The sequence below is a fragment of the Pyricularia grisea genome, chromosome I, assembly GCF_004355905.1.
Source record: "Pyricularia grisea strain NI907 chromosome I, whole genome shotgun sequence".
Taxonomy (NCBI): Eukaryota; Fungi; Ascomycota; class Sordariomycetes; order Magnaporthales; family Pyriculariaceae; genus Pyricularia; species Pyricularia grisea.
The window spans coordinates 611,853-629,151 of NC_044973.1; the positions used below are offsets into that span (position 1 = coordinate 611,853).

Sequence of the window (17,299 nt, forward strand, 5' to 3'; positions counted from 1 at the left end):
TGGGCGCCAGCTGTTGTAGTGGAAAGGTTATCTGTAGAAACAGCTCCTCTATGTGATCAATAGGCCTCGTTGATACTCACCTTCGAGGCCAACTTTGAAGACCATGTAGATATGCAAGGCATCGCCGGCTCCTGTGTCCCATTGATTCAAGCATAGGTCAAAATCTCAACACCCTGGAACCATGACAGGAAATCCGGCTCTATGCCATCTTTGTGAAAATATGCCGCAATTCGCCCCAGACCTTGCGGTGGAGCGTAAATGCGCCTCTCCACCCAGACGTACTGGCGCGCCAGGCTTGGCCGGATGGTATTGTTCAGCCATCGGGCGCCTGCGTCCGTCGGTCTCCAGTGGCGGCTTATCCACGACCTCGTCCGAACGAACATTGCCGGGCGTCACGCACTAGGTCCTCTACTTGAGAAGCGGGAGCAATCCTCGTTGAGCTCGTACAGCTTCTCCAGGTTGCGGAGCGTGGCGATCAGCGACCAGATCCAAAGAGTTCCTCAGCTCATTATTGATGCCGCACCATCCTGCCCTCATGGCCAATGACGATGCTCTTGACGGTGAGGTGGTGGATGTTGCAGAGAAGCCAAGGATAATAGAGTGCGTACATCACTCTTAAAAGGGCAACCTGTCAGCTTCCACAACACCGCGGTTGCTCCAGAGGTAACAGACCTTGCGCGCCGAGATGGCGGCCGCGTCGTGGGTCTTGTCAAACCGGACGCTCCCGCACTGCATGACCAGTGTGTGCGGGACGACGCCGAGACAGATATTGACCCGCGACGGCCACCCGGCGGTTTTCTCTTTCGCTTTCACTGTATCTGGGATGTTTCCGTATGTCAAAGTCGAGCAGACTTGAGCCGGCCTTGAAGAGTCGAGACGAAATGTCGCCATCTGGGGAACCGCACTTCGTACAAGGGCAGTAGACGAAATTAGTGGGATTTATTATACTGCAGCTTTCCGTATTTGAGCTTTTAGCATCGGTCATAATCTGGGGCTTTTTGGAGGCGATGTTTCTAATATGAAAGATGCACTAATGATGTTTGTCTCTTGTGGATTTGTCCACTTATGGTTGCGGTGGACTGTAAGCTACTACGAGCTACTTTATAGCATTAAACGACAAGGTTTTGCTCCGCTAGCAGGCAGCAACTGAAGTACACTCCTGTCACAATCCATCCTATAGCTAAATCCAACCCCTGACAGGGAAATAGAAGTTAGGCCACATGAACCAACTAACATCAACGTTCTAGAGTCAAAGATTCCTTTCTTTTTCTTTTATTGGCTCTTCTAATATCTGTATCCAAAGAAGCAAAGTATTAGTTCACCCAATTCTATCACCCCCTTCATGTACGTTGTTGAGCCACACATAGCATCACCCACGATCTTTAGCTTTATGCTAGCGTTCTGTCCCTCTCCGACACCTGCCTGCAACTAGTGTTACTCAAAGTGGTGTTTGCCGTGGTACTTTGGGATTGGATGTGATACGCGACTGGGTGAAAAAGATAGGTAAGTAATAAAGACCTAGCTAGCCGGCTTGCTTGGATGTTATGATCCAACATTCATATGACCGATTTGCAGGGAAATATGCGACGAGTAAGTTTCTGGATGCTCCAACGAGCGCAAATGATAGCCTCGTAACTCAGCCGATTTAACAGCATCGAAAGCCATGAGGCAAAATTCTTTGACAGTGATGACAGGGCTGTTCTGTAAAGCCGAAGCTCTATTTAGTGTGTATATTATATTTATGTCAAAAAAAAAACAGCACAGTTGAACGCATCTGAACGGCGCGGGCTTACAACAACAAGTGATGTTGGTGAGTATGGTAAATAGCAACTTGACACATCGACCAATGCGATTATGCTAGAAGTAGACTGCCTACAAACAAATCGATGGGATTATGTATCGACAGAATGTGACAAAGGGATAAAAAATGGGAAAAACAAAACATAACAAAACAAAACATAGGAGTTCCAGATATGCCCAAGACCATCAGAACAAGTCATTGAACAACTAGACAAACAATGAAAAAGAACACAAAAAGATATGAGCCGCTTACTACGGGAACTGAGCCCGACGTGGGGGTCGAACCCACAGCCTTGAGATTAAGAGTCTCACGCTCTACCGATTGAGCTAGCCGGGCGACTCTTGAGATGTTGTGCTGGACACAGGGCGGTGCAAGATTTATAGACTTCAAAGATAGATTTGGTGTGTCGGCTGAGCCCTATGTCAAAGCGGGGTCAAAGTTGCATGAGAATTCCCCTCGGTGTTGGGTTGGAGGTCCATGCATCACGTGATAGACATGTGATTTGAGAAAACGTGAATTTCAGCGCAGTCTCGGATGCCCCGACTTTGTCCAAGTTTCCGTTTGCTTGCTAATCAGAAGTGCTGAATGCAGTGTTTTCGTCGCAGCTTCTTGTGTCAAACAAACTGCCGTTTGCGTGCCCACCTACTCTTCGCTTTGTTCTTTTGACGTCAAACAGTGTATTCGTTTCCCGAAAGCGAAAATGCTAGAGGGATGCACACCTTGTTAGCACGGGATTGTTAATCCGCTAGGGCTGAGAATGCTCTCTCATCTTGAGTCTCAATTTACCTAGCCACCCTGACTAATTTGCAACCCCAAGTACCGTCCTTTCAACGATCGCCGCGCATGGAGGTCAAGGCGGGTGTATCGGTCTGCGGTGTACCCAAAGTACCTAGTCAAGTTGTTGATTGGGTAATTCCTCAGCCGCCGAAGGATCCAAATGGAAACTTGACAACCCAAGAACACACCGAATAACAACTGGTGCCTGCCGGATCGTCGCCTAAGTCCCTCCAACATTGCAATCATGCTTCGTCAGCATCGCTGCCGCCTTGGCAGCTAGGCTTGTTTTCATGCATTCCATTCGGCTAACCACCTCATGCTTGATGTGATTTCAAAGCAGCATCCACCAATCGATCGAGAGACGGCGCTAAGTGAGTATCATCGAGGGTGGGATGGTTTGATCTGTAAATGTAGACATACCGTCATGGATATACCCGCAAGTATATATAGCCATCCGATCGCTGGATCTAGAGACAAGAAGCGAAACAAACATTCATTATATTCATTCGCAAGCTGTTAACTCATAACCACATTTCGCCTCTGAGCAACTCGACAAAACAAGACAACTATACATCCAAGCACACTTTGTAATCCCCAAAACTCTCATCACACAAACCTTTTATCATCGAGCAAAATGTCACCCACCAAACAAGGTCGCAAAATCGCCATTGTCGGCGCGACAGGATCAGTCGGCACCCCAACCCTCGAGGCCCTTATCGCCCAGGGAATCCACACCATCACCGTCATCACCCGCCCTGACAGCTCCAACAAAGTCCCCGAAGCCGGCGTAGCCCGCGTCGAGCGCGGCGTTGCGTCCGACGCCGACTTTGCCGTCCGCGTCCTCAAGGACCAGGATGTGCTGCTGCTGCAGCTAGGCGTGGGCGCCATGGGTGACCAGCCGCTGTGGGTCGAGGCCGCTGCCAAGGCCGGCGTGCCGCTTGTGGTCCCGACCGAGTTCGGAAGCGACCCGGACCCGGAGTCGCGCATCGTTAAGGATGTTCCCATGCTCAGCGGCAAGAAGCCGGTGCGCGACCTGATCGAGGAGCGCGGCATGTCGTGGTTCGCCATCGTCAACAACCCGTGGTTCGACTGGTCGCTACCGCAGGGACTCTGGGGCTTCGACGTCGCCGCCCGCACGGCCAGGCTGTACAGCGGCGGGAAGACAAAGTTCCCCACGACAAACATCGGGACGGTCGGCAAGGCCACGGCGGGTCTGCTGTCGCTGCCCGATGCGGAGCTGACCAAGTTCCGTAACAAGCCAGTGTTTCTCAAATCGTTCTACATCACGCAAAGGGACGTCTTGGCCAGTCTGCTCAAGGCGACTGGGACGGAGGAGAAGGATTGGAAGATTGAAGAGGTCGACTCGGACCAGTTCATCGAGCAGGCGGTCAAGGCGGGTGGGCCCGAGTTCTTTGCTGCATTTTATGCCATGCACATGACGGAGGGACGGGGAGGAGACTACAGCCACAAGATTGGGAACACGATGGAACTGCTGGGGGCAGTTGAGAAGGAGACTCTCGATGAGACTGTGGCGAGGGTTGTAAAAGGCATTTAAGCCCAGCGCCAACAGACTGTATGATATTGAGCGAATGTTTTGGTTTTTGGGACAAGTACTTTGCAGGTTGCTTTTGCAAGCCTAATCTACTGAAATTTAGCAAGTTTTGATTCATTATTCCCAGACATTGTCTTTTTTTTTCGATGTTGAACTTACATAGCGGTGAGAGCCGAATTTTGATTTCTCCCGGAAGCCACGCCAAACCTGTAAGTAAATCATGTAAAACATTGTGTCGAGAGTGCCGGCTTTTGAGGTTGCAACGTTCTAGACTAATAGTAGTCTCGATCTAGGTCTAGTCTACCTTGGTCTAATATCGTCAAACATCCAAGTGGATGAATGCATTTGTCTCGAAAAAGAAAGCGTAGGAATGAATGAGCACGTGCAACGCGGGGCAACAGTCAATACAGTTTAACGTTTATTCCTCCAACATCCGAGCGAAACAGTTACCAAGGTTGACACTCGGCACTCGGACGTAGCATCGGTACCACATTCTTTTACTTTCTCTACAATGACTAAATAAACTGTGGCCATAGCCTCGCCGACACATCAATGACCCAGATAACTATGGCAAATGATGAAGAACTCATCATGACACCACCCGAATCCCCGCCTGCTCCCCTGCGCAGAGGCAACGTCATCGGCGGACGTCAAGGCGACAAGTTCCGCCTGACGGTCCTCGCCGATGGCCTAGTCCGCTATGAATGGGCGCCGGACAGTCGGTTTGAGGATAGGCCATCCTCCTTTGCATACCGTCGCGACCGCGGAGGTACCGATGATTTTGTAGTCGAGGACTTCAACGACGACGGCTGGATTGACATCGTCACCAAGCGTTTCCGTATCACCTTTGACACAAACTGCACCTCCTTCGCGGCGCACAACTTCTTCTGTCTCGTCGCGGGCCACACCCGCAGCCTCTGGCGGTACGGGTACTACAAGCCGTGGGAGAGCCTCGGCGGCACCGCCCGCACGCTGGACCGCATCGATGGCAGGACCGACTGGGGCACTGGAATCATGTCGCACAAGGGCTACGCCACCATCGACGACTCGACCACCATGCTCTTCGAGGAGGATGGTTTCATTGCGCCACGTCTCGCGGGGGAGGGCAGAGTGGACGGTTACCTTTTCGCCTATGGGCACGACTACCGAGACGCCATCAAGGCATTTTACCTCATCACGGGTGAGACCCCTGTCATCCCGCGCTGGGCGCTGGGCAATTGGTGGAGCAGGTATTACCCGTACAGCGACCGCGAGTATCTCGGCCTCATGGACGATTTTGAAAAACACCAAGTCCCGCTGTCGGTCGCCGTCATCGATATGGAGTGGCATCTGGTCGATGACCCTCGAGTTATCGCGGATGGCCAGAATGGTTGGACTGGATATTCGTGGGATCGTAAGCTGTTCCCGCACCCACGCCGCTTCCTGGCAGAGCTGCACAAGCGTGGGTTGAAAACGACTCTCAATGATCACCCGGCCGATGGTGTGCACAGGTACGAAGACTTGTATAAAGAGTTTTGCCACGCAGTTGGCCGGGATCCAGCGTCAGGGGAGCCGGTAGCGTTTGACATAACAAACCGCAAATACATCCGTGCCTATTTCGAGATCCTGCTCAGACCACTCGAGGAGGACGGTTGCGACTTTTGGTGGATAGACTGGCAACAGGGCGAGTACACCAAGCTGCCCGGTGTTGATCCGCTCTGGGTGCTCAACCACTTCCACTACCAACACATCAAGAGCAGCAAAATGCCCCAGCCCCTGATCCTGTCGCGGTATGCCGGGCCCGGCAGTCATCGCTACCCAATCGGCTTCTCGGGGGACAGCGTGGTTTCGTGGGACAGTCTGCGCTTCCAGCCCGCATTCACAGCGACGGCTTCCAACATTGGCTACGGTTGGTGGAGCCACGACATTGGCGGCCACTACCTGGGCGCCAAGAGCGTCGAGCTAACCACGCGCTGGGTCCAGCTCGGCGTCTTCTCCCCCATAATGCGCCTGCACTCGTCAAACACGCGCTGGGTGACCAAGGAGCCCTGGATTCTGCCGACCGGCGGCCCCCAGGAGACAGTATCGAACTTTCTAAGGCTGCGCCACCGGCTGCTGCCGTATCTGTACTCGATGAACGTGCGCGCCTCCGAGGAAGGCATGCCGCTCGTCCAGCCCATGTACTGGGAGTGCCCCACACGCCACGAGGCGTATCGCGTCGAGAACCAGTACCTGTTTGGCACGAGCATGATGGTGATGCCTATCACGGACCCGCTCGACCCGACGTACCGGTTGGCTAAAACCAAGGGCTGGTTACCTCCTGGTAGGTGGATTGATTACTTTACCGGGAGGGTGTACACTGGAGACCGCGAGGCGTGGATGAGCAGGCCCCTGAATCAGTATCCTGTGTTTGTCAGGGAGGGATCGATTGTGGTCTTGGATGCTGCCGAAAAGATCGGAAATGGCGCACCTTTGCCCACCTCTCTCGAGGTTGTCCTGGCTGTCGACCAAAACTCTGGAGACGCCTGCTTCGACCTCCACGAAGATGTTCAAGGCGAAGACGGCGAAACTAGACGATTCACTACAAAGATCGAATGGACAGCAGAGACGAGCACCGTGACAATCACCAACGCCCCAGGCTCATGCAACGAATCCCATCAAGACCGAGAATGGAATCTGCTCTTCCTGGCCCAGCACGGCAGCAGGTGCACCTTGACGAACGTACATACCAACGCCCAACTCCGTCATCAACCTGACGAAAGGGGCTCACGCTTCACGCTGGGCAGCTTTCCGTCCGACGAGCCCATCGTGGTGAAGCTCAGCGGAGGAGGCGGGATGGTGAACAACAACCCGATCCGCCATATCGAGAAGATCCTGGGCGATGCCGAGATCGAGTACGCGCTCAAGGACACCATCTGGGCCAGCCTGACGGTCGAGACGGGGAAGAAGACCTACCGGGCGCGTCCGAAGAATGAACAGCTGCAGGGCGTGCAGGCGTTGGATATTGATGATAATTTGAGACATGCGATTGTGGAGATGTTGTTGCTCGAGTATGATGATCCGGATACGTCGGTTTGAATGTCTTGTTGATGCTGTTGGGTAAAGCAGATGTGATTGGAAAGATTGAAGAGGTTGAGCAGAGTTGTAGTTGTTGTTTATGTCAAAAATGGATGATGAGAAAAAAAAGGATAGCAAGAGAAGGCTATAGTTGTTGAAAGTCTCAGGAGGACTGCATATGACCCTGATGTTTAAGCTGACCCTTCATTAAGTACTTGGATACCTGCAACTGGTAACGAGCTGCCTCCAAGGTACATGATCGTAGTAAAATTCTGTTATCTTGTTACAGACCCCTAACGATATTGTTCTTGCATGGGGAGGCATAGGGCTCACCATTGTGACAAACGACGTTTGGGTGTAGTAAGCTACCCCAAATAAAAACTTGAAGATTGCACGACAAAGCAAGTGAGAGGGGTAGGGAAGTTGCTGATATCACAATCGACACTCTTCTAGATTTCACAGCTTCACAAAGAGATCATTGGTATTGTATCAGATGCCGTCTGCTTGCCCAAAGATTTAGCGGAATGCTGCCTGTACTGATACAACCCCATGAGGTAAACTTAGGAAAGCTGGCTGTTGATTTAGAGGGTGCTCAAAAACTTTGAGCTACGTGGTCCCCAACATCAAAGCCTATCGGGAAGACAGCGACACTTGCACTCGAGCGCAAAACTTCAGCGATACGCGACCTACAAATCCGTAGCTCTAGTCAGGCCATGCGTGACCCCCATCGTAACCGGGCAACGGAGAGCTATGGAACCTCGAGATGCTGCAGCGTCGCCACGCCGGTCTCACGGGGCTCAAGAGCAAGGACGCGGTCTGACAAATTCCGGAATAGCCGGTTCCAAAAGGCAGGTCCTGAAATGGAGCTCCCGTTCCCGCTTCGTGACGTGGGGCTTCCATGCGGAAACTATAGAGGAACTACAAGCCTTGAATTCTTTGCCAGCAAGGGTGGGCTAAATCCGGGAGTACAAGTGGGAAATGCGTCTTCATCATTGGCCTAGTACGCGACGGGCATCAACAATCGACCTTAGAGAGACACGCCGTAAAGTACAACCCGCCAGGAACTCCAGCTGTATCCAAGGTTAGAACAAAACGCAACATGCTGCCCTAATTGTGGGTATTTTCCATGTAAGCCCTAAAATGACGACAGGTTTTACCTTGGACCGGCAACATGCCTTGTCAGGTTCTGCGTTGTGGCAGGAACTATTCCTGGACAGAAGGCCATATCCGGCCGAGGTAACCGACAATGCAATGACTCGCTCTGGTATTCTAATGTTCCTTTTTTTGGAAAAATATATCTTTACAGTCTAGAAATAGTACAGAGTATTCTCTTTTATGTTGTTTTGATCCTTTTTGCTGACAGATCATTTATGGGCATACTTTGTTACCATTATGCAATCAACTTCAGGGTTGACTCAATGCCACTACTGTGGCATCACAGATATGGAAAACTCTTCTTCAACCTGGCCTGCCCATGATCGTTGATCGGAAATTGAAAAAATAAGACACAGAAACAAGTAATCGCAGCCCGATAGGCTTTAAATCCAACACTGATCCAAGATTTTGCATACCACTTCTCCCCTCGCACCACACTAAGCGTTTCTTTTACAGCCTACAATTTTATCATTCAAACTATTCATTTACTCGAGAAACAAAACAAATGCGTCACTCCACTCTTATTACCATTTTCGCCCTGTCACTTGGCGCCTCTGCGACCCGAAGTGAATATACAAGATGCATAGCGAATTGCCGGAACACTTTCATAAAGCTTGGCCATAATCCCAACCTTGAATCTGCGGTCACAGCATGCCACTATCAATGCGTATATTTGCTGGAAAAGCCATGCATTGTTACGTACTACGTGGACCCGCCAGGTACCAGAAGGCTTCCGTCAGAACTCATCTCGCTTCGGCCAGATATCAGATGGGTTCAGATCGGTGGCCCAAGGATTCAGTTCGTTACCACGAGGAATCAGCGCGGTACCAGAAGGACTTCAGGCCGCACAAATGCACCTTAAATACCTCTATCTTCTTTATTTGCAATTGAAGGGCGTGCGTGGTGGCAGATTTATCTGTCCAGTGTCAGCATTTTGATGGGTTTCTTTATCCCCCATAGGCACCTACCTACCTGCAAGAATATAAAGGCAGTCTCCATGGGCGTGGGGCTTCCGGTTTGCCCCAGCTATCAGGTTAAATCTCCGACTTCTTTGGTTTGAGGTCAAGGAGGAAGACAAGGCTTAGCTTGTCGGACCACTGGCAGACAGAACACATGGTACCCAATATCTGGAGTGCGGAAACCCCCGGGCTTTGGTTATATTATAGCAAATCCGACGAACTAAAAGATGATTCTACAGTGTGGTCAGCTGTATTAGTGGCGCGAAATATTAATTCAAGAGATGATTAGTGACGTTTATTAAAATATTTGCAGTATGGGGTAAACACTGGGTATTAACGAAAAAAAAAAAAAAATCTACTCAGAAATTTGTATAAATGATAAATTTTGCAATCGTTATGCGTATATCATGGACTCCATGGTAGAAGTAGGTACTAAGCCTATACCAAGCTAGGTCAAATGAAATTGAAATACTCTGTAATAAATATATCAATATGACAGCCAGTGATGTGAGTATTTGAGGGGAGGAAACTTGAAGAGCCAATTCCATGCGGGACACTTTTTGCTTTTCTTTATTTTTCACATGGGTTTGATATTTTCAAATTTAGATGTTGATGAGTGGCTCTGAATCGATTGCTTTATACTGTATCATCAAGTAGAATAGCAATTATTGTTGCGGACATTCAAGTCAGCAAGTAAGGTATTCTGAATTTCCGACCTGGGGCCAACTCTCAAATGTGTCTGTCGGTCGAATGAAATTTCAGTAGGCTTACTCAACGGCTGGTGTCCCACCAAATCCAGGTAGTAAGCAGCTACAGTCTTTATCACGTGATTGCACTTGACGAGGGGCTGTTCAAGGAGTGGCTCCACCCTCTTGCGCCTGCAAGACCATGCCTAATAAGGCTAAGCCCCCTGTGGATTACTGTTGTTGTGTGCCTGAGAAAGCAAAGGTCCACTACCCAATACCAATTTCCTCGCGCAACTCCATCCGACACCACTGAGCGACACTGATACTGGTCGACGTAGCGACCATTAAACCCTTGGCCGTAAATGATGCGATGTTCCTAACCGATTGGCTGACTACCGGCATGTTTTTGCGCGCATCAGACGCTTTGTACTTTGTGCTGCCCATGGAGGTTGCTTAATTTATTCCCGCCTTCTGCCCGGGCCTTGTCCAGCAACTGGGACTTGTCATCTTGAGCTGATAGGTGCTGTGCTCTTACTGTACAGTTCTTTGCGGCACAGCTACCTATGGCCGCTACAAAGCCTTTTTACCTTTCGGGTCGGCAGGGCTACTCAAGTGCCGAAGTTTCCAATACATTATCCTTACTTACTACGGGCTTGTGCCTGACTGGCCTTGCCCCCTTTTTCGCAAACCATCCTGTAAATTCTGACTGTAATCAATTTGCTGATGTTTCGCAGCTGCCTTTGCTTAATTATATATCGCTGAAAACCCCTTCCTTTAGCAATCCACACCCATTACTCTCCCTACATATTATTCATCTTTATTTTCATTCTCATTTCATCCCAGTACCCTCCACCGGGGTTTCTCTTTTTATCTTGCCTTTATCACAACGCCGTGTAGAAATCACTAACCTTCTTTTCGACGCAGTCATTTAAACATTAATTCTTGTTAACTACCTAGGTACCAGTCAATTCACTAACCAACAGAGCTCGCCATGAAGGGCGCACTTGTGGTGACGGCAGCTCTGAGCATAGGAGCTGCATCTGCCCGCAGTATTCCCATCCAGGCCCGCAGCCCATACGGTACCGATGGCGGTGGCGGCAGCGGCATTATAGGAGTCGATGTCAATCATGATACTAATCCGAAAACCCAAACGGCTGTGGAGAAGCGATTCTTGCCCCTTATTCCTATAGTTGCAACAATGGCCGCCCCAGTGGTTGGCAAGGTCGTTGACAAGATTGCCGACAAGGTCTCTGGAGGGGATAAGAAGAAGCAGGAGGAGGAGAAGAAGAAGCAGGAGGAGGCGGCGGCAGCCGAGGCGGAAGCAAAGAAGAAGACCGAGGCGGAGGCGGCCGAGGCGAAGAAGAAGAAGGAGGCCGATGATAAGAAGAAGAAGGAGGATGAAGACAAGAAGAAGAAGGATGAGGAAGAGAAGAAGAAGAAGGCCGAGGCGGATAAGAAAAAGAAGGAGGAGGAGGAGAAGAAAAAGAACGAACAGAACCCTGCCGTCGTGCCTGTGCCAGTTTCTACCGACCCGAACACCACCACCACCACCACTGGAGAGCCTGGTGTTGAAGGAGGCGTGCCCCAGAACCAGCTTCCTACCGAGGGTGCTGAGGGTGTTCCTGCTTCGGTACCCGGCCAAGCGGTTGATCCTTCAACCGGTCAAGTTGTCGATCAGTCGGCTGGTCAAGTTGTTGATCCGACGACTGGGCAAATCGTTGATCAGACAAATGGGCAAGCTGTCGATCTGTCGGCTGGCCAAGTTGTTGATCCGCTGACTGGTCAAGTTGCTGATCAGTCAAACAGTGCTGTTGAAGGCGGTGCCACTACTTTGCCTGTTGAAGGGGCCACTGGCATGGATTTCGCACAAACTGTTCCCGGTGCTGCTACTGGTGCTGATTCTGCTGGTGGTGCCACAGATCTGGAGGGTGCCGCTTCCGTGCAATCCCCCGCCGCCGGCTCTACCGGGCTACAAGACGCCGCGGCCCTGCAACCTCAAACCGCCGCTGCCAACGTCGGATCTGCCGGAGCTGGCCTCGGTCAGGAGGACACGTCACTTCTCGCTGCCAACCAGCTCACTCAAGGCGGCGCCGCCACTGCCCAGGCCCCTCTCACTCAAAACCCAGCAGCCGCCCAGTCAGTTCCCATGACAGCCGGTGGGGTCGCCGGCCAGGATGACCTCGACACGTACGCCCAGCAGTCAAACACTCTCGGCGCGCAGTCTTTTGCCGCCGCCCCGGCTGCAGGCATGCAGGGGGTCTACCGTCGCGACCTTAGCCTCGCGGCTGGTGGTTCTGACAACGCCGCCTTGGAGAAGCGAATTGTACCCTCGGCAGTGATGAGCCTCGTCTCGATGGCTCCAGTGGTGGCGCCCGTCATCAGCACGGCTGGCGATCTTGTCGGCAAGCTTGCCAAGAAGATCAAGGGCAAGAAGGATCCCGAGCCGGCTGCTAAGCCAGTCACTGATCCGGCTGTTGCACCGGCGCAGCAGCCAGCTGCTCAGCCTGCTGCCCAGCCCGCTGCCCAGCCTGTTCAGTCGGTTCCCCAGCAGGGTGTGCCGACTAACAACGATCCTTTGATGCAAGGTGCCGATGATCTTTATGACGACCAGTTTGAGGATGAATTCGATGATGGCCTTGGCCCCCTTCCTAGTGCCGGTGCCAGTGCCGGTGTCGGCGCCGGGAGTGCGGGTGGCCTCGGTGCCGGTACTGGTGTTCCTGCGACTGGTCTCGGTGCAGGCACTGGTGCTGGTGCTGGTCGTGCAGGTAGTCTTGGTGCTGGTGCTGGTGCTGGTGCTGGTACTGCTGCTAGTACTGGTGCTGCTACTGGTGCTGGTCGCGCAGGTGGTCTCGGTGTTGGTGCCGGTGTTGGCACCGTTAACCTTGGTGTCGGTGCCGATTCTTACGGCGCTGACCCCTATGGTGCTGATGCCGGCTTTGACGATGGTTATGAAGATGACCTCTACGGGGCCGCTTCGGCTCAGGGAATTTACCGCCGCGATATCAATGATGCTAACGGCCAGGATGGCACCGAATACTCTGACAGCTCCGACGACGAGTTCTTCGACGCCCAAGAGTCACTCAACGCCGATGTAAACTCTGTTAACCAAAACGACGACGACTACGGCGACGAAGCGGATTCTTTGTACAAGCGTGACGACCCGTACGACGACGACGACGCCGACGAGGACGAGGACGACGATGAGTACTCAAGCATTTTCAATGATGAAGAGCATCCTGATAACACTGACCTCTCTAGGCGCCAATCTACCGAGCAACCTCTGGTCTACGATGATATAACTGATGAAGACGCAGTGGCCGAGATCATGAAGAGGTTTGTCCCAGCTCGTCGCGTCAAGCGCAGCTGGAGGGCGTGATTTGGCAGTTTTTTGTGCCGTAATTTTTTTTTCTTTTACTTTTTTATTATTTGTACATTTATGTAGAGGCTGGCTGTTTTGCAAGGAGTTCCGGATGATAAAATGCGGGTAGCGATACGATTCTTTTGGGTTATTCTTTTGGGTATTTGCTTTTTCTATTTTGCCCTCTACTGTCATACATACCCTATCTATACATTTCTTTTTCCATATGTTTGCACAAATTGAGCATTTTCCATATATACTTGGTGGGCTTTCCATCTCCTTGTGTAATGTTTACCGATGGGCCGAGTCGAAATTCCGAGACTTCACGCTTCAACTCTCATACAGTCTGGCTTATTGTACTGCTTAGAGGCTTACAGTAAGCAGGGAAGGCAGCCTGGAATTAATTTATTAGGCATGGAGACTGTTTGTAGTCGTGGTGAGTACATACTCACATGCCGAGCCGAGCTGTCGGCATGTAACATATTATCATGCCATCGAAGACGTAAAAGGTTAACAAAACACCGATCAGGGTTTGAAAGATTTCATAGTTGTCGTATTCAGAAAATGCGCTGTAAATACCGTGGGTTGATTAATCTGGGGAAAGTGGGTTGCCTCGGCATCCCCCATATCAAGTGTAAGGTTGTGGATTTGGTGATCGAACCCATATGATTCGTCGAGCGTAAAGCGTATCCAACATCCAGGAGAGCCCTGCCTAAGGGGGCGCGATTGGCAGGTGCGCAATAGTGCTGATTCGTCTTTTGCAAAAGTTTCCAACATGGTGAATGGGATCATTTCGAGATTTGTGGGTTGATTAATGCATCTTTGTTTTTTCTGCTGTCGTAAGCTGATGGATAAATCATGGCGGATTAAACGATCCCAGACAAAGGAATTGATTTTGTTCTTAGAGTTTGGACGATTTGCCTCGAACCCCGCATCCGCGTGTGAGGTTAGCGGTTGGGGAGGTTGTACTTGTACTCTAACTTATGGACCAAAGTGACATGACCGAGGTATGGACCCTTGGACCTGGACATGTCAGCAACAAACATAAGTTGAGGTGAAGTACCTACCTCCCATACACGCCGAACACATTTTGACTCTTCATTCTGAACCATCAATGGCATTTTAATCCCGCGAATATCATCAAATCAATTGATCCCTCAAATCATAGATGAGCGAGATTGCTTGAAGTAATCAAGCTCGTGGTTCTGACTCGCTGCCAAGTTATTGCCACTCGCTGCCACTCGCTTCCATCCTTTCATTGCTGTTTGCTTCAGTTCAGCCATCACCATAACTTAAAAAAAAAACTTCAGAGCAATCATGGCCGAATCATCAACAACACAACCTGTCATCATCGTCGGTGGCGGCCTCGCAGGCCTGGTCGCCGCCTTTGAGCTGACCCAGCGCGGCGTTCGCACCATCATCCTCGACCAGGAGGGTCGCGCGTCGCTCGGCGGGCAGGCCTTTTGGTCCCTGGGTGGCATATTTATGGTCAATTCGGCCGAGCAGCGCAGGATGGGCATCAAAGACAACAAGGACCTGGCCATGCGCGACTGGCTCGGCAGCGCCGGCTTCGACCGCCCCAAGGAGGACTATTGGCCGAGGCGCTGGGCCGAGGCCTTTGTCGATTTCGCCGCCAACGGCATGGAGGATTACGTCAAACAGCGTGGCCTCGGGTTTTTGATGAACGTCGGCTGGGCCGAGCGCGGCGACGGCACCGCCGAGGGTCACGGCAACTCGGTCCCGCGTTTCCACCTGACCTGGGGCACTGGGCCTGAGGTCGTGAGGGTGTTCCAGGAGCCGGTCGAGGAGGCCGAGAAGAAGGGCCTGGTTGAGTTTCGGTTCCGGCACTGCGTCGACGAGCTGATCATCGAGGACGGCAGGGCGGTTGGTGTCAAGGGTAGGGTGCTGGAGGATGACAACAAGCCGCGGGGCGTCAAGTCCTCCCGCACCGTCGTCGACACCTTTGAGCTCCGTGGTGCCGCCGTCCTCGTCTCGTCAGGCGGCATCGGTGGCAACGTGGAGGCCGTCAAAGCCGCCTGGCCCGTCGACAGGCTGGGTCCCAAGGTGCCGGAGCACTTTGTCGTCGGCGTGCCGGACCACGTGGACGGCCGCATGATCGGCATATCGGAGAGCGCAGGCGCCAACGTCATCAACCGCGACCGCATGTGGCACTACACCGAGGGCCTGGCCAACTGGAACCCTATCTGGCCGTCGCATGGAATCCGCGTGCTTCCCGCGCCTTCGTCGCTGTGGCTCGACGCCGAGGGCAACCGCCTCCCGCCATACCTCTTCCCCGGCAGCGACACCCTGGGTACGCTGAAGCACATTTGCTCGACGGGCTACGACTACACGTGGTTCATCCTCACGCAGTCAATCATCGCACGCGAGTTCGCCCTGTCGGGATCGGAGCAGAACCCAGACATCACCGGCAAGTCAGTGTGGCAGTTTGTGAAGCAGCGCATCTTTGGCGGCAAGGGGACCATCCCCGTGCAAAACTTCCAAAAGCACGGCGAGGACTTTGTCGTGCGCGACAACCTCCCCGACCTGGTGGACGGCATGAACAAGCTGGCGGCGCAGCGAGGTGGGCCGAGCCTGGAGCTCTCCAAGATCGAGTCGGTCATCAACGCGCGCGACGACCAGTTCGACAGCCCCTACAGCAAGGACGCGCAGGCGATGCTGGTGGCCAACGCGCGGCAGTACTGGCCCGACAAGCGCGGGCGCGTGGCGGCGCCGCACCGGCTACTGGACCCGAAGCATGGCCCGCTCATCGCCGTGCGCATGAACCTCCTCACGCGCAAGACGCTCGGCGGCATCGAGACGGACCTGTCCAGCAACGTGATGCGCGCCGACGGGAGCCGCTTCCCCGGTCTGTATGCCGCGGGAGAGGTGGCTGGGTTTGGAGGCGGCGGTGTCCACGGCTACAACTCGCTTGAGGGGACCTTTGTAGGCGGTTGCATCTTTTCCGGCAGGGCGGCTGGGATGGCCATGGCTGATGAGGTGTTGGGCACGACGTCTGGAGATATCAAGGCGAGGATGTAAGGTGTTGGAAGGTGATTGGATCCCTCACGTTTATTTATTGTTCTCTTGTTAAATATTGTATCATGATAGAAACGAATATTTGGATGTTAACAAATATGTGACTAGCCTAGTCTCTCAAAGTGAGTGCTTTGGATTTATCAGTCTATAGTCACGTATATGTTGGTGTCTCAGATGTGAAATGGACCGATGAATAGGCTACTCGGGACTTGGCTGGCGTCGTGCATGGCCCAACCTCAACTCCTTCATTGGTAACGTTGTCAATAAGACGTGGTTATGATGCAGCTGCATGCGTTGGCGTGACCTACATAGATGGAAAGCGTCGGCCCAACTCCGGTCATCATTCCCCAGGCCCGCCCTCGTCGAAGCCGCCGATGACGCTACTTTCGTTGAGTTTTTGTTGTGTCCCAAGTCCATATAGTGGCATGCTCCACTTTCGACTAGATTGATCCAGCAGATTGGGTTTACTCTTGACGTGGCCTGTACGTAGGTCTGTCGCGATGCCACCCTTGGTCATATTAAATGAAAAGCTTTACGTTTCTCAAGGGGCGGAGTGGCTATGGATGTTGATCGATCAGGTGACACTTCTACTCACGTAGTATTCAAAAACAACAGCTGCGATCTACTGTAGTATGCTGTGTGCGCTGAAGTGGCTCAGTCAGATTCTGCAAAATGATATCCTGGTAACGTCCCCCATTCCTCGAAAAGACCCACAGTCGCGCACAGCCGAAGCGGCTGCGCCTTGCAGCGAAAACATCACGTTGCCAAGAGTATGAGATCGGATGTCCGATGTTGTATTATGAGATAGATGCATCACCATGGATCGGGTATGAAGCTAGAAACACGTTGTTGGGTAAGGTACCTACTGCAAGCTAAACCGTAAGCAAAAAAGCTTGAATTCTTGACAATCAATAATCAGTCCGATGTGGTCTGTTTTGT

General features: G+C 52.1%; 5 protein-coding genes across 5 annotated transcripts; all 5 read left to right on the plus strand.

Moving 5' to 3' along the window:
• Window positions 1–181: 181 nt before the first annotated feature.
• On the plus strand, window positions 182–546 carry PgNI_05268 (uncharacterized protein; the record flags this gene model as incomplete). Its single annotated transcript, XM_031125302.1, is given in 2 exon segments — window positions 182–306; window positions 318–546. The coding sequence occupies 2 exon segments, from the start codon at window positions 182–184 to the stop codon at window positions 544–546; spliced, it is 354 nt and encodes a 117-aa protein (XP_030983041.1).
• A 2,666-nt stretch (window positions 547–3,212) lies between these two features.
• Window positions 3,213–4,133, plus strand: PgNI_05269 (uncharacterized protein; the record flags this gene model as incomplete). The annotated part of the gene is made up of 1 exon (XM_031125303.1): window positions 3,213–4,133. One exon carries the CDS (start codon window positions 3,213–3,215, stop codon window positions 4,131–4,133), a length of 921 nt encoding a protein of 306 aa, XP_030983042.1.
• A 588-nt stretch (window positions 4,134–4,721) lies between these two features.
• PgNI_05270 (uncharacterized protein) lies at window positions 4,722–7,187 on the plus strand (the record flags this gene model as incomplete). The annotated part of the gene is made up of 1 exon (XM_031125304.1): window positions 4,722–7,187. One exon carries the CDS (start codon window positions 4,722–4,724, stop codon window positions 7,185–7,187), a length of 2,466 nt encoding a protein of 821 aa, XP_030982256.1.
• A 3,770-nt stretch (window positions 7,188–10,957) lies between these two features.
• Window positions 10,958–13,342, plus strand: PgNI_05271 (uncharacterized protein; the record flags this gene model as incomplete). The annotated part of the gene is made up of 1 exon (XM_031125305.1): window positions 10,958–13,342. One exon carries the CDS (start codon window positions 10,958–10,960, stop codon window positions 13,340–13,342), a length of 2,385 nt encoding a protein of 794 aa, XP_030982255.1.
• A 1,299-nt stretch (window positions 13,343–14,641) lies between these two features.
• PgNI_05272 (uncharacterized protein) lies at window positions 14,642–16,363 on the plus strand (the record flags this gene model as incomplete). The annotated part of the gene is made up of 1 exon (XM_031125306.1): window positions 14,642–16,363. One exon carries the CDS (start codon window positions 14,642–14,644, stop codon window positions 16,361–16,363), a length of 1,722 nt encoding a protein of 573 aa, XP_030982254.1.
• Window positions 16,364–17,299: the final 936 nt, after the last annotated feature.